Source organism: Fusarium oxysporum, chromosome 11, assembly GCF_000149955.1.
Source record: "Fusarium oxysporum f. sp. lycopersici 4287 chromosome 11, whole genome shotgun sequence".
Lineage (NCBI taxonomy): Eukaryota > Fungi > Ascomycota > Sordariomycetes > Hypocreales > Nectriaceae > Fusarium > Fusarium oxysporum.
Window position 1 is genome coordinate 853,525 of NC_030996.1, and position 14,252 is coordinate 867,776.

General features: G+C 48.9%; 4 protein-coding genes and 1 non-coding gene across 7 annotated transcripts; 2 read left to right on the forward strand and 3 right to left on the reverse strand.

Annotated features, from left to right (window-relative positions):
- On the reverse strand, nt 1-2,476 carry FOXG_09686 (uncharacterized protein). 2 transcript variants are annotated; one of them, XM_018388906.1, is made up of 3 exons: nt 1,597-2,315; nt 269-1,543; nt 1-196 (listed from the first exon to the last, which is right to left on the reverse strand). In XM_018388906.1, exons 1-2 carry the CDS (start codon nt 2,131-2,133, stop codon nt 269-271), a joined length of 1,812 nt encoding a protein of 603 aa, XP_018247068.1. In that variant the 5' UTR covers nt 2,134-2,315; the 3' UTR covers nt 1-196. The 2 variants fall into 2 exon arrangements, with proteins under 2 accessions (XP_018247068.1, XP_018247067.1); XM_018388905.1 differs by having other exon boundaries at nt 1-1,543; nt 1,597-2,476.
- A 1,581-nt stretch (nt 2,477-4,057) lies between these two features.
- FOXG_09687 (uncharacterized protein) lies at nt 4,058-5,828 on the forward strand. Of its 2 annotated transcripts, XM_018388907.1 has the most exons (5): nt 4,058-4,491; nt 4,554-4,923; nt 4,976-5,093; nt 5,147-5,287; nt 5,340-5,828. In XM_018388907.1, the coding sequence occupies exons 1-5, from the start codon at nt 4,345-4,347 to the stop codon at nt 5,737-5,739; spliced, it is 1,176 nt and encodes a 391-aa protein (XP_018247069.1). In that variant the 5' UTR covers nt 4,058-4,344; the 3' UTR covers nt 5,740-5,828. The 2 variants fall into 2 exon arrangements, with proteins under 2 accessions (XP_018247069.1, XP_018247070.1); XM_018388908.1 differs by having other exon boundaries at nt 4,058-4,923.
- Nucleotides 5,829-7,788: 1,960 nt separating this feature from the next.
- On the reverse strand, nt 7,789-8,832 carry FOXG_09688 (uncharacterized protein). The gene has a single exon (XM_018388909.1). It carries the CDS (start codon nt 8,742-8,744, stop codon nt 8,016-8,018), a length of 729 nt encoding a protein of 242 aa, XP_018247071.1. The 5' UTR covers nt 8,745-8,832; the 3' UTR covers nt 7,789-8,015.
- Nucleotides 8,833-10,127: 1,295 nt separating this feature from the next.
- FOXG_20126 lies at nt 10,128-10,243 on the forward strand. Its single transcript, XR_001936407.1, has one exon. It is a non-coding gene; the product is annotated as a 5S ribosomal RNA (ribosomal RNA).
- Nucleotides 10,244-11,644: 1,401 nt separating this feature from the next.
- On the reverse strand, nt 11,645-12,895 carry FOXG_09689 (uncharacterized protein). Its single transcript, XM_018388910.1, has 2 exons — nt 12,329-12,895; nt 11,645-12,280 (listed from the first exon to the last, which is right to left on the reverse strand). Exons 1-2 carry the CDS (start codon nt 12,711-12,713, stop codon nt 11,991-11,993), a joined length of 675 nt encoding a protein of 224 aa, XP_018247072.1. The 5' UTR covers nt 12,714-12,895; the 3' UTR covers nt 11,645-11,990.
- Between the last annotated feature and the right edge of the window lie 1,357 nt (nt 12,896-14,252).

Consider the following 14,252-nt stretch of genomic DNA (forward strand, 5'->3'; position numbering starts at 1 on the left):
AGAGAGTGCGTCGACCGTAGAATGGGCGAATGAGTTGCTCTAGAATGAGAAACCATGGCAGATTACGGATACATATTGTGTGACTATGTGATGTTTTGATCTATTCAAGTCATGGCTAGATGCTCGCTAATACGAATGGAAGATAAAGCTATATACAAAGTGTTTAAAGGGCTTCGGCCATCTGGCCGATACGTCCCTAGAAAGGATGTTAGAATGGTACCCTATTATACATTACAGCTAGCCAACGTGTTGACTGCTGGCCACGAACTTAAGCAAAGACACTGTCGAGGAGGAAAGCAACCTCCTCCTTTCGGACGTTGTCGACAGCAGTGTAGCTGAGGTCAGTCTTGTTGACATCGAAGACAATGTTAAGAGGCTCTGCAAGCGTGTACTGAGGCCAGGTAACATGGCTGGGAGCAGTTTTGACAGTATTGGGGGTCAAGTCGTGCATGAAAGAAACCCACATCTTGCTCATGAGGTCAGCAAGCTCAACGAAAGTCTCGGGCTTGCCTTCAAAGGGGTTGGGCTTGTAACCAACGCCCTTAACGTTGTTGAAGACGAAAGCAACCTCCTGGAAGTGGGTAGCTCCAAGGATGGCGGGAAGGCCATTGACGTAAACGTTCCAGAGGTAGGAGAAGACGGGGATGGAAGAGGCCGAGTAGACCTGGGCCAAGAGACGTCGTCCAGCGTGCTGTTGGAAGTCACCAGCGAAGGCGGCGGCACGCTTCCACTGGGAGCCATACTCGTTGGTAGGACGGCCAATGAAAGATGCGGGGATCCCCTCATCAGGGATATCAGGGTACAGAGTAGTAGCAGTAGCGACCTGAGTCTGGCTGAGGCCGAGGCTGGAGAGCCAGGACTGAAACTGCTCGGTAGTGTTGATACCCTTCTTACCGTAGGCAGTACCCTCATCGAAGTTGTTACCCATGAGAAGAGGAACGTGAGCGAACTTGCCAGCCAGAAGTAGCTTAGAGGCCTGGGCGGTCATGAAGTCACCGTCGATAACAGCAGTGAGAGTAGGGGCGGTGACGTCGAGAGGGGTAGTGTTGTTGAAGATGTTGTTGAGGGTCTCCCAAGGAAGGCCACGAAGACACTCGAGGTTGTCGGAGGCAGAGTCGCATCCAGTCTTCTTGACAAGAGCGTCATAGTACTCCTGCCAATCAGAAGCCTCATTGAACAGTGCAACAGGGCTACCTGACTCGAGAACAGCAGCACGGAAGAGGCTGTTGTGCTGGCCCTCGTAAGCGACAAGCTGCATACCCAGGGATCGAGCGCCAGCAGACTCTCCCCAGATAGTGACCTTGTCGGGGCTACCACCGAAGGCCGCGACGTTGTCCTGAAGCCATCTCATAGCCAGGCGCTGATCCTTGAAGCCCAAGTTACCAGCATTCTGCTTCTGCATCTCTTCGCTGAAGAGGAAACCCCATTGCGACACACGGTAGTTGATGGAGGCAGCGACAATGGGCTTACCCTCCTTGACGGATTGATCAACGATGTAGCTCAGGTTATACCTAGGGTCTCGGGAACCGCCGTTTGTATAGCTCTGTCATATTGTTAGTCATAATATAGCGTTGGGTATATAGGACGGGAACTGACGCCTCCATGAACCCAAAGACCAACGGGGAGCTCATCTCCGGCCTTGACACCAGAAGGTCGTACGATGTTAATGGTCAAGCAGTCCTCATTGACAGGGTTACCGAGGCTCTGGGTATCAGAGCCGTAACCAATACACATCCATCCGAACTCAGTGGCAGATCGAGGTCCCTTCCAGGCCTTATCAAGAGACTTGGGCGAAGAGAAACGCAACGGGCCTACGGGAGGTTGGGCATAGGGCATACCAAGGAACAGATCATGATCATACGTGGTGTCATGCTTGCCCTGGTAAGTTCCGTTGCAGACTTGAGCAGTAGGAACGCCTGGAGGGGAAACGTGGGGAGGGCCGGGAGCGGGAGCAGAGGGAGAGGGAGGGGAAGGGGGACTGGGAGGTCCTCGAGGTCCTCGAGGGCCAGGAGGTCCAGGAGGATGATGATCGCCAGGAACGCCAGGAACAGGAGGGGCAGGGTAATGAGGAAGGGCAGAAGCATAACCAGAGAAAGCCGCCAAGAGCAGGCTTAGTGTGTTTGAGGAATGCATCTTGTAGCGTTTTGACAAAGGGACAAGGTGCAGTGAGAATCGGGAGCTGAGCTTCTAGACAACGTCTGGAAGAAAAATGAGGAAGCTCGTTTAAGAAACTTGCATCAGTGGCTTGTCATGTCGATCGCTGTCTTTAAGTTCAACGGACGTCGAGGCATGGTGGGCCGTGAGAAAGGAGCATTGTCCATACAAAAAACATGGTCTACCATGTCATGACTTGAGTGAAATTACATTCTCTTGCCCCAGGGATTGTGCATCCGAAGAAGAGCCAGCATTCGCCTAAAAGAACTGCCACTTTGTTGCTCGCAAAGAATTACAGAGCGGGCACGACAGAATATCTCGCTGCCTGGGAGGAATTATGCTTTGGTAGGTCTGCCGATCCCTTCCATATTCTTTCTCCAACACCGACCAAATGTTGGCGATCAGGTTCAGCTCCCCCACATGATGCTCCGATCTCGAGTCATTGACATGTTGAGTTGCAAATCTCCCAAAAAGGATTGCTCCATTAACCATCAAGTAAATCTACTGACTACTGCAATAATTCTCCATTATAAACACTCGCCAGCATGAACTCGCTGGACCAACTGACTTCAATCCCTGCGCCGGAAGGCGGTATCCCCGGGCCTTACGGGAAAGGAAAGCCGTTGGCACTTGGCAGAAAGTTTAGATTGCTTCTAGAGGCAAAGGGTCGCCTAACATCGCAACCAAATCCCAACTTAGTTAAGCTTAGGGCTAGGAGATGCTCAAAACGCCCTAAAATGGCGGACGTAGCCCCCCTTAGAGGGAAAAGCCGGTGCTGGACTGTCACTCGCTAAGGGGTTGTTGCGTGATTAAGGGACGGCCCCAAGAGACGGACACTGAAATGGAGTCACTCTTGGTCAATTCGGAAGAGCTTATGGGCATTATGCTCCATTATTATGGAGTGATACGGGGGATCCGGATAATCCCCCGCTCCATCTATGGATATTCGTGAACGAAATCCATATTTTTAGAGTCTTGGCTCCCTTCGGGTACCTCAAAAACTTCCCTTAGGTGAGATCGTTTGGTGGTTAGTGAGCAAGCTAGAGAGACGAAGGATGCTGAACTTTTCTCTAGGTCTCACGATTGTGTGGGTTGTAATGAGCCTTTAGTAGCTCCGGGATGAATTTCCGTTGACAGATCACTGATCAATGCGAAGATACGCGGTTCATTAAAATACTGGACTCGTTCCCACTCTGTAGCCATGATTTCCGTCAAGGGCCTGTAAATCATTGCTCCTCTAGGGTTACATCCGATATGGTTCTCATCGCCGAGCAGCGACAATTAAATCTGGCTCGGGTCCTTTTGCTTGCTTTTTCTGACGTGTAAGATCTGTCAACACGGTTCATGCGAGGTTCGTCCCATGATTCTGGTTTTTTTTCTCGAGAAAAGAAAAGATCATCGTCGTTCCTTGGTACACACGTGGAATTGCACCCGGATCAGCATGGACCCATGTCGCAGGTAAGTCAGTAAGCAGCCAACACACATCGTTTCACCATGTTTATGAATAAGGTGAAAGGGTCTACGAATAAATGCCCGTCTCGCTTGGCAGTGTGTTTGATCCTCGCATGCTATACCCCGTCGGCCGCGGGAAACTCGGCTCTTGAAGACAGGCATTTGTTAGATCTGAGCTGGGAACGAATTTCTCCGACATATCAGTGGACGGCAGAAGGGCCTTACTCCGAACTTTCAGCCACCAACGCACCAAAATCACCAGTCTAGCGGCACTGGTCCACTATTCCAAACTTAGCAATGACCACTGTAGTCATTCTCATTGATCAACCCAGTATCCGTAAAGTCGGCTCCGACAAGGAGAAAAAGGGGCGCTGCAGAGGTTCCTGTTGCCACCATCTCTACGCTGCAGCCCTATCCTGGTGGGTGCGCGATCAAAGCGCTGACCCAGTAATGAATCCATCTGTTCGGCCGCTATATCTGTCAATCCCTACTGAATCTGATGTTGATGACACGATTGCCCACGGAAGGGACCTTTTGATCAAGGTTAATCCCAAGGGGGGCCGAGTGTCACTGTGGCGTTGTATATAAAACCCCAGGGACCACTATTCCCAGGATCTCCGCTGTTCGCTGCCCGAAATCCGGATCGGCGTCTGGCTCTCCCACCATTGCTTGCCGCGCATGTCTTGACGTCTCGTTTCTTTTTTGTTTCCCTTGTCTTCTGGTTTTCTGAGCGTTACAATGGAAGATGAACGAGGAACCAGATTGCTGGTGTCAATATGGACTCTGTGCCTGCTGAGTCTCATCTTGTTGTTTCTGCGTGTTTACTGCAAATTATGGAGAGGCAAAGGTTTATGGCATGATGATTGGTGCCTTATCGCGGCTTGGGTAAGTTATCTACAAATGCCTCTCTTGATTCTGTCTCTGACCAGTGAATGTCATGAGTATAGGTGGCGCTCGCCATTTCTGTCTCCCTCAACACATATCTCGTATCTCTCGGCTTCGGACGACACGCAGCTACGATTAGTGACGAGAACCTCATAATAATAAACAAGACGACCATTGTGGGAGCTGCTTTTGGTATAATGGCTACGACAATCAGCAAGACATCTTTCGCCATCACGTTATACCGAATTGCCACCAACGCATGGATGAAGTACTTCCTCATCTTTATTATCGTCACTATCAACGTCTCGATGAATTTGGTCTGGATTTTTGGTTTCGCCAAATGCACGCCTCTCGAGAGGGTCTGGAATCACAACGTGCCTGGAACTTGCTGGGACAAGTCAAAGCTTCTCACGTTCCAACTATTCGCTGCTTGTAGGTCCTTGGATATCAACAATGATTGTGGTTGGCGACTTACATTTCTCAGATTACTCCGCGATTCTCGACTTTGTTCTTGCTTTACTACCTTGGGTCATCCTGATGCGCATGACCATGCGTCGACGAGAGCGACTCGGCGTTGCTGTCGCTATGAGTTTAGGTGCTATGTGAGTACAAAGTACCATCAGCATACGGTATTAAGTTACTAACATACTAAAAGCGCTGGAATTACTGGTATAGTCAAGGCTGTACTGGTCGTCAGCATGAAGAGTGAGGACATCACCTATGACCGCGTCGACCTCACGATCTGGACCTTGACAGAGCCTGCCGCTTCCATCATGGCCATCTGCATTCCAGTTCTGTATGTTACAATTCCGTTTCCTCTTATGCGGCCGCCTTGCTAATTTAAATAGCCGTATGCTGTATCGAGAGCTCAAGTCAAGTTCACGAAGCTATAACCGTAACAGGACCAATACAACGCCCCGCGACGTCGACACAAGAAACACAGCCGGGGCATCAAATGCTCGGCAGTCAAAGCGATATAACCCCAACTCACGCTATGGTCGAAATTCGGTCGTCATCATGTCAGGATGGCAAGAATCGCAAGAGCATCTCCAGGACGATTCAGACGGAAGCCAAAGCCAGACTAAGATGTCTATGAGTTCCGGGGGCGTGATGAAGACTGAAGAAGTTAGAGTGCACCACGAGCGTTTGAGTACATTTAGCGATGAAAATTCGATAGAGCTTAGGGGGTTGCCGCCAGCGCAAGGGAAACCCGGGCATCAAAATGCTGAAAGAGCGCCCTCGTTTTAGATTAGTTTAATCACACTATTTTTAATGACCTGTGTGTATACATTCATGCTATATATTCTCGTTTATAATGTTTTTATCAGTATCGTACACCTTAGACCTACCAAGTTCGGATCAGTCCCGGGCCTGGTCGAGGAAGCCAGCGTCTCAACCCTCTAGAGCAGAATGGGCTCCGGGCTGCGGAATTTGAGTTTTGAGAACAGTTCCTGCAAGATTCAATCTCTTGGCTTTTCTTACTTTCGTTGAAAGTGGCGTCTTAAACCCCTGTTATGCGCTCATTTTCTTCGTCGGGTGTTCCATATTGGTATATACGGTGACAAGGATCAGCTTAGGCGGAAGTTCAGACTTGAGCGGAGGCTCATGGCCGTTATTCGATGTAAGACACGTACCATTGTTCATTTCTTCTTTATTGCTTTCATTTCAATATGATACAAAAGGGGGGTCCATCAACGATAGAAGCTACTAAAGAGTCTCTCTGAACAAAACTACTGGTACAGTTACCACCAGCGAATCGAGGCTGGTGAATTCAATCTCATACCTAGGACAATACATATTTCACGGCACCAATTATGTTCGTCATAGGCAGTGGTGCTGGGATATTGTGTCAGTGGTTACGCAGGGATTACGCTATAGCTATTTCACAACATCATCCGTTGCTTGACAGCACATACAACCTACCATCAATTATAACTCCCTGGAATAATAACCCAAGCCTTTTTTCAATGTTGAATTAACTGGTATGAGTCATGATGATTCGTTTGTAGACAATATCACTATTACCATCTAAGCGATAGATACCCGCCTCGCCTCCTCTTTGTATACGCATACTAAGCCACCTAAGGGTAACGGCAGTCTGTCTATACATATCTTGCGCTATGAATTTACTCTGAACTATTCTACATAAGGATATGACTTGCTACGTCAGGAATTGCCTCCATTCATCATTGTGGCAGTTATGCATCGTGGGTTAATCGACAGCAATACTTCGGATCAAAGCATATGCTATGTGGTCTAAAAGATCAAAAAAAGAACTGTCGATGGTAACCTCGAACTTGTGACCTTCAAAAAGCGAAGAGTGGAGTAGGGATGAGAGTTTTAGGATTTTAGGCTCGGATTTTAGAAGGTTTATAGGTTGTAGGTAGATACCACTACACCACTCTTCGCCGATGATATAGAGAGTTCTTTGGGATTATAAAGGTAGGTGTCCTGAACCAGTCACGTGCAACGTTCACTATCTCATTTAAAGATGTGACCCGGGCCGAGCTGTCATACGTTCGATGTTGCATAGTTGTTCTTCGCTCATTCACCATGCACATGTCCGCAACAAAGCAGCCAAGAGCTGCGTGACAGCGAAATGCCACTGAAGTCACCAGTTCCTTTCCAAATAGATGCTTAGGGATTATGAAAACGAAACCGTCGAAGTATCTTTGAGAATAGGTGCTTACATTTATCGAGAAAAGGGGCATGACATGAAAGTCGGCGAGAACGCAGTGGGTGCCTTTGCAGGCATTATTAACAGCACCACTGAATTTTACCTAGAACAAGGATTCCTAGATATCGGAGATCACAAGGGGAAATAGTTTTCCTATGACCTCAGAGCTGCATGTGCAATAAATGATTGCGATGTTTGGGTAAATCAATACTGCACTGGGACTTGAGACCCAACAGAAAGGCATGCTCATGTTCCGGAAATAGATGCCGTATCTCAGTGAAACTCTTTCCGGCTTTCAGAAATAAACTTAGCATAATGCCGCAGCTTTTCTCGCTCATTATGCACGCACTTGGCTCCAAGTTCGGACAGCAATTCTTGCAAACATGTTGCATCGGTGTTCCCGACTGCAAGTCAGCCCATACTCAGGGTTGCATTGCATATGCAGATAGTCATTATGTTACATGCTGGCAATAAGCTCTGATTTTAGCCTGAAATTCTTAAAATGGACAGAGTTTTAAGCGCCAACGGGAACTTTTTTTTAGCGCATGAAACATTACGATGCGAGTTTAGACTTGACAGGTTAGCTCGTTGACATCAATCGTATTACATGAATCACCTGAGGGGAGGCTTTCTTGCTTGAATTCAATATGTTCATTGCATAGGGTAACTTTGTACGGGTCATAAATGTAGATACATGAACAACACAGCTCTGCTGCTTGTGAAAACGTGAACCGACTAGCGGCAACCAATGAATATCAGAGCCTAAGGCATGCCCTTTGCCTAGCTCTTTGGTCCCAAGCTCGACCTGGGACTAGAAACCACTTGTCTGCACCACCTCGGAATCGTCTTAGATAGTTCGCACAGCAGGGCCGGGAATGGGGTAGGAAGAGAAAGACTGGTAGAGGTTGAAGAGGATACCAGGGTCGGTGGGAGTGTAGAAGGTAGTGAAGTCGCCACCACCGCTGATAGCCTGGCCGCCACTGCCAGTAACCTCGAGGTTGATGCACTGGGGGTAGGCCTGAGCACCGTTGGCCTGGCCAGCAGAGTGAAGACCGATGATCTCGTGTCGGAGAACGTATTTACCGGCCTTGAGGTTCTTGGGGACGGTGAACTTCCATGAGAAGCCATCGCGGATGAGATCGTCGGAGGCCCAGTCACCGGGGTTACTGCCAGACTTGAGACCCTTCTGAGCGACCTTGACCCATCGGAGGCTCTGCTTGTTGATGCTGGCAAAGTCACCGCTGACGGGAGCGAGGTACTCAGTGACGGGGCCGTGGTGAGACTCGGGCCAGGTGTCCCACTTCAGAGTGACAACATCACCAGCGGCAACAACGACGGCGTTGGAGACGGGCTTAGCGCTCTTGTGGCAGATGATATCGGCGGACTTGAAGGCATCGGGTGAAACGAAGCCGTTGTCCTGGTTGCCAGCGGCCCAGCCGACAGCGTCAGAGGGAGCACCGTGGGGAATACCACCGGTGTACTCCTTGCCACCGGCAATGACCTTTGCGACGTGACCGTGGGCGTTGGCTCCAGCGAGGAGAGCAGCCACGACACCGAGAGAGAGGTTGCAGTGCATGTTTGCGGTTTAGAAACTGTTAAAGACAAGAAGGCTTGTTGGGTAAAGGTCGATTGGTGAGAAGTGAAGAGAAGCTTGCTGGGAGGCTGATTTGGAAACATCTCGGCAAGACTCTCTCACGTTTATATAGCCATCTGATCTATACTACCTACATGGAGCATCTATTCCTGTGAGTCTATACACGAAACAAGGTGACCCTTTTGGTCGACGGAGATAAAACTGGAACTAGACGAATTCGTGCCCTATCGAAAGGAGTATCAGCGTCCGTGTTTCCCAAAGGGAGCTATGATCGTCATCGACAGCCACATCAAGAGGACCGATATTAAAGGGGGTAGTAGCCAAGCGTCTCGCCTTAAGAGCTGGCGTAACGCCTGGCATTATTTCGGTCTGCAGTGTAGCATCAGATCCATTGCGTCTTTTCGGCCACCGGACAGAAGAGCCGCCTGTCGATTCGCTGTGTCACGTTTCAGGAACAAAAAATGACCAAGAAAAATCGGAACGTGAGCCCGATTATCCGCCTGTCTAAAGCAACGTCTTGGCGAGATCTTGCCTGAAACAGATTGGATGGGTACTGTGTCTCCATAGCCGCCTCAGATTTATTAGTGACAGTATGCGAAAACAATGGGCGAAACGCGTATTTAGAGATTTATTCGTGGAAAACTAGTCTTTTAATTCGTCCTGTTTCACGGGTTTTTCATCTATCAGAGGGAAACGTCCCGGTTTAATTCCTGCTGATCGCACCGCACTAAAATAGCTTCCCGGAAGGTTGGTTAAGCATATAATGACAATGCAGCATGCAATCATCACGATAACTATAGATAGGAGAATATTTGCGGCACGGCCGAGTTCAGATGACTTGCTATGAATACCAAGCCGGAGAGGTCGAGTGCTTATTACTGCATTGGGATGAGCAGGGAAACGGGAAGATGCGAACCGCTCGATCGCAATAGCCATGGATCAAGATGTCATCGTGGTATGAATCGTGTCACGGTGGAGATGGATGCAAGCTTTGACCAAGATGGACGAGTTTTCCCGTGGCCCTGTTTCAAGAAACAAGGTTACGCGGCCCGGTGTTTACATTCCCAAGCATTCTTTGCTTCTGCTCGCTTGGATGGACGGGATGTCATGTCGATGGAAGTTTGAAGCGAGATGGCCCAGTGATATGGTGGTGAATCGTCTGATGTAGACAGCTGTTGGCGCTTATGCGCGTTTTGGTTTCAGGCTCTTCAACACGCTGACGTCTCTAGATCTACGATTTCAAAATTAAAGTTCCTGACATGTTTCCAGCACAAACTGAGGTGCTGACAAAGGTCTTCTGATGCACAATACCAGTAGGCAAACTGCTGTTTTTATGAGCTGCAGTAGCCGGTCTACCAAGCACATACGACCAAAGGTAGTGGAAAATACGGGATCCCGTCCGCTCTCCCATAGTCAAGCCACTAACCGGCGGATTAGTAGTTGGGTCGGTGACGACCAGCGAATCCCCGCTGTTGTATGTAAAATTCTCTTTTTGCTGATGGTGAATAACAACTCTTGGCCCCCTGTTTGCGCAAAGAAAATTTTGGGTCTGTATGGTCCAGAGCGCACGTGATGTGTGCAACTTTGATTGACAGGAAATTACCCGGGAATCTCCTGATGTGACTCTCGCTGCCAGGCTAAATCCCTTACCCTAAATATGCTCTTTAATGCTGTAAATAAGAGAAAAGGCTTAAAGGATGAGTGTGGTTTCATATGCCGTTAGGCTTCAATGATCTCAGAGCTAAATGTCTCTTTTTAATGGCGTCGCGAAGCTGTGTGAAAGATAATTCACGCCGCGAAATGTTTATCAGCGGTATGCAAAACGTGATTCAACCAATTTACAATAAAGCCTAAAGACATCATGACAGACGCAACCTAACAGGTCGTTCACGCAAATTAAAATATTCCACGTGTATTTCATAGGCAAATAACAAATTGATTCACGGGCAGCGAGCTCCCTTCAGAGAATGGTGTACATCGGAGCTCATCGTCATATTATTATTCACATCAAAATTCACAATGGCTATATGGCGAATGACCAATCATGAATATCGGATCACTGAGAAACGAACAAAGCGCGACGAGAGTCAAACATGCGCGTTTCAACGCGCTTTTGCGTCACATTCATTTACGATTTACACTCTTCTTCACCACTCAGGCAAGCCCAAGAAAGTAATGAAAAGGGATGGAACTCAACAAGCGCGCGTTCGCGTCACCTAGAGGCAGTGTAATACTAGGGACACTGTGGACGGGATCATATGCAAGCATAGAGGAAGCCATCCGCTGGCCAAAAATAGGAATAATCACGATTGATGTCCATAGACATCTTTCAGAGATTAAACTGAAAAGAACAGATACTACACTTGATCTAAGCCAAAAGGCAAAGAGAGCTAAGGAGAAAAGAAGAAGAGAAGCGTAGCTTGGGCGGGCTCGATGAGAAATTTATACTGAAGACTGGGGCGGTGAAAACGAAGGTTTGGCAGAATATGGTTTGAGACCTGAGGTATTCGTGGTTGAAAATGCGGTGGCTGGGAGATTCATTTCGCTTGGTCGAAGCGAAAGTATCACAGCATCATTGACCAGTAGACGAAAGTCTCCCAGTGCCTCAACCGTTGCCTGCCACAATTGACAGAGTTCGAGGCAGCGCGAAGATATTTCTGGAGGGGTTGAAGATGCACCAATTGACTGCATCATTTGCCGCGCCTCTTCGGGTCGCATCAGAAAGTTCTACGCCGCTGAGCGTCAAAACTGGGACGGGACACGTGGGCGAGCCTCGCCATATCACAGATCGTTTCGTCCCACGTCACATTCTCTGTCAAGAGTGTGTTCCCCATCAGACAGGCTGCATATATCCGGGCCGCGATTTGCTGCACCAAGAGCCTCCAAGTTCTGGGTTGCATATTCAGTTGCCATATGACCGCCTGGTTCAAGCACGAAAATGTCTGCGATGATCAAAATGCTTACAAAACTAACTTGTTATCCGGAAAAGTATTGATTTCTTGAAGTATATTTCCCTCGATGCCTTGGCCGACCTCGATTGAAGACATCATGGCTGAATGCAATATCACATCGCTTATTTTATCGCATGCCGACTTCAAATGAATGGAGCACTCAGGAGCGACAGTATTATTCCCGGTTGACATTATCTACTCGAATGGACTGACATATCCATAAGTCGTTCATCGTGAGATCATTACATGAAATCCGCCTCAATCAAACCCCATATAATCATGCACAACCATCAGACTTGTAAACAAGAGCTGATGGATCCTCCTTCTGCAAATAGTTTTGCTCAATCAAAAACTTGACATTACCAGTTTCGCCAGTGAAGAACTGCGCTCCGAGACCGGGCTGGCCAAACCAAGGCGCGATAGGTCCTCCGACCACTGTAAGAGGCTTGATGACCCGATAGACGTGGTAGTTGTACGGGAAGTCTGGAGTATCGGGGTTTGTAGCCAAGTTTGAAGGAGGGAGAGCTCTTTGCGAGTAGGGAGCAGAGGCAGCAGAGACGTATGATCCTAAAATGCTGTTAGACTGTGCTGTTGGATTGAGGCGACGCGACTTACCGTATTCGCTTCCAAATCGATCTACGAGAGTTCCGACCTGGAGAACCATGCTGCCATTGATGGCATTGCCATTCGCGTCAAGCTGGAAGCCATTCTGCGGAGGGTATTTGTAGTTGCCCTTCTCGTCTGTCCATGTCTGGAGGAATTGAATTGGTGTAAGGCCACCGAAGCGGTTGTAGCTCTCCACGGTTGCGCTCAGCGGGAGCTTCTTTGGAAGCTTCGTAGGGCCGAGCCGAGCATCACGGCAGATGTAATCTTTGGAGCTGGATCCACCGTCGCGAGTGCCGGTACAATCGCAGGCTGCTCTCTCAGCGATAATTGGGTTGGGCAGAGCTGAGACTGTGGAGAGGCACAGCAGCGATGTGAGTAGAAAAGAGGGAAGCATTTTGGATCAAGTTTGCTATCGCGTCAGGGAATATGGACTTGGATACGAGCTGCTGCCCTCAAGAACAAAGGACAGAGGCATCTTCTTATACATATGAGCCGTGTCTTAGCCAAGAGCGCATGTGAATCTATTGATATTGTGTCTCTGTTGACGAGCTGAGATCTGCATGATGACTCCGCTGTTACTCCGATGACCTCAGACGGCGCATCCGAGCTGAGCACAATGTCTTACTCTCCCCTCCTTTGGTGCAAGGATACAGTGGGCTAATGCAGGAATGCCGGCAAATGAGCTAGATTGGCAGTGAGTGATACAGATGCCCAGATTCACATGGCCTCAACAAAATAATTAGGACACGTAATGACCTGACCTTGAGTAATTGAAAAGCACATGAAAGAAGCTGTCGCGGTCAGATTGAGGGTCGAACTCATGCCCCATGTAATTTTGACGCTCGTTGAGCTTTTGCGCGTTGATGGAAGATGACCTAAAGATGCACTATCGAATCTCGCTGCCGTGTTTTGTTCCAGACCTGAGTGAGACAGCAACCTCTCCGCGATTTAGTGCGTTGCTAGGCGGTAAGCCTTGTGAATTAGTTGATTGCTTCCCATGCATGGAACTTTTAGCAGAACAACGAGTACCATTTGTCGGATCCTCAGCGCAACAACCAGCCATTCTTACAGGGATTCGACGGTCGTTTTTTGGTTGCCTGAGAGCTGACTTTCAGGTGGCTGGCTGATTAACCAAACGAGCACTGTGCATATTAGCTAAGACATGGCTTCACGCGGGGCGTCAATAGGTGCGCACCTGGATGCGCACGTAAGTGTCACGTGTTGCGCACCCGGTGCGTCTGTAAGGGAGTTATGTAAGCCCAACACCCTTGTAGCTACCCCTTTCCCGTTGATAAAGAGCCTCACTTCGCCGCGCAACGATCTACTCAAATCATCTCTCCTAGAATGAATCCAGTTACAGCTACTCGTCAATTTTCTGATGACTGCCTGCCTCCTGAACGCGAGTATGGCTCTCGGGAAGCCCTACACGCCGCGATCAATGCATGGGCAGCTCCCAGGGGCTATGCGTTTGTCACTGGGAAGTCGAAGAAAACAGAGAGCGGCAGACGAATTGTTTTCTTCAGCTGTGACCGTGGAGGAGCACCTCCAAAGGCCTCGGGCGTACGGCAACGGTCAACTACAACACGGCGTACAGGGTGTCAATTCTCAGTCCTTGCGAAGGAGGCCTTGGATAAGACAACGTGGCGCCTTACACACCGTCCTGGCAGCGAGTTTGCCCATCACAACCACGAGCCAAGCACAAGCATGTCTGCACATCCAGTCCATCGTCAACTATCCAATGCAGATAGGTCAACTATTAACAACCTTGCAAACGCTGGTGTAGCACCGAAAGAGATCAGGTCCTACCTACGTCAGAACACAGAGTCTCATGCCACCCAGCAAGACATCTACAACTGCATTGCACAAGGCAAACGAGACCAGAAGAAGGGCCAGAGCACAATCCAAGCTCTTGCTAATGAGCTTGAGGCTGAGG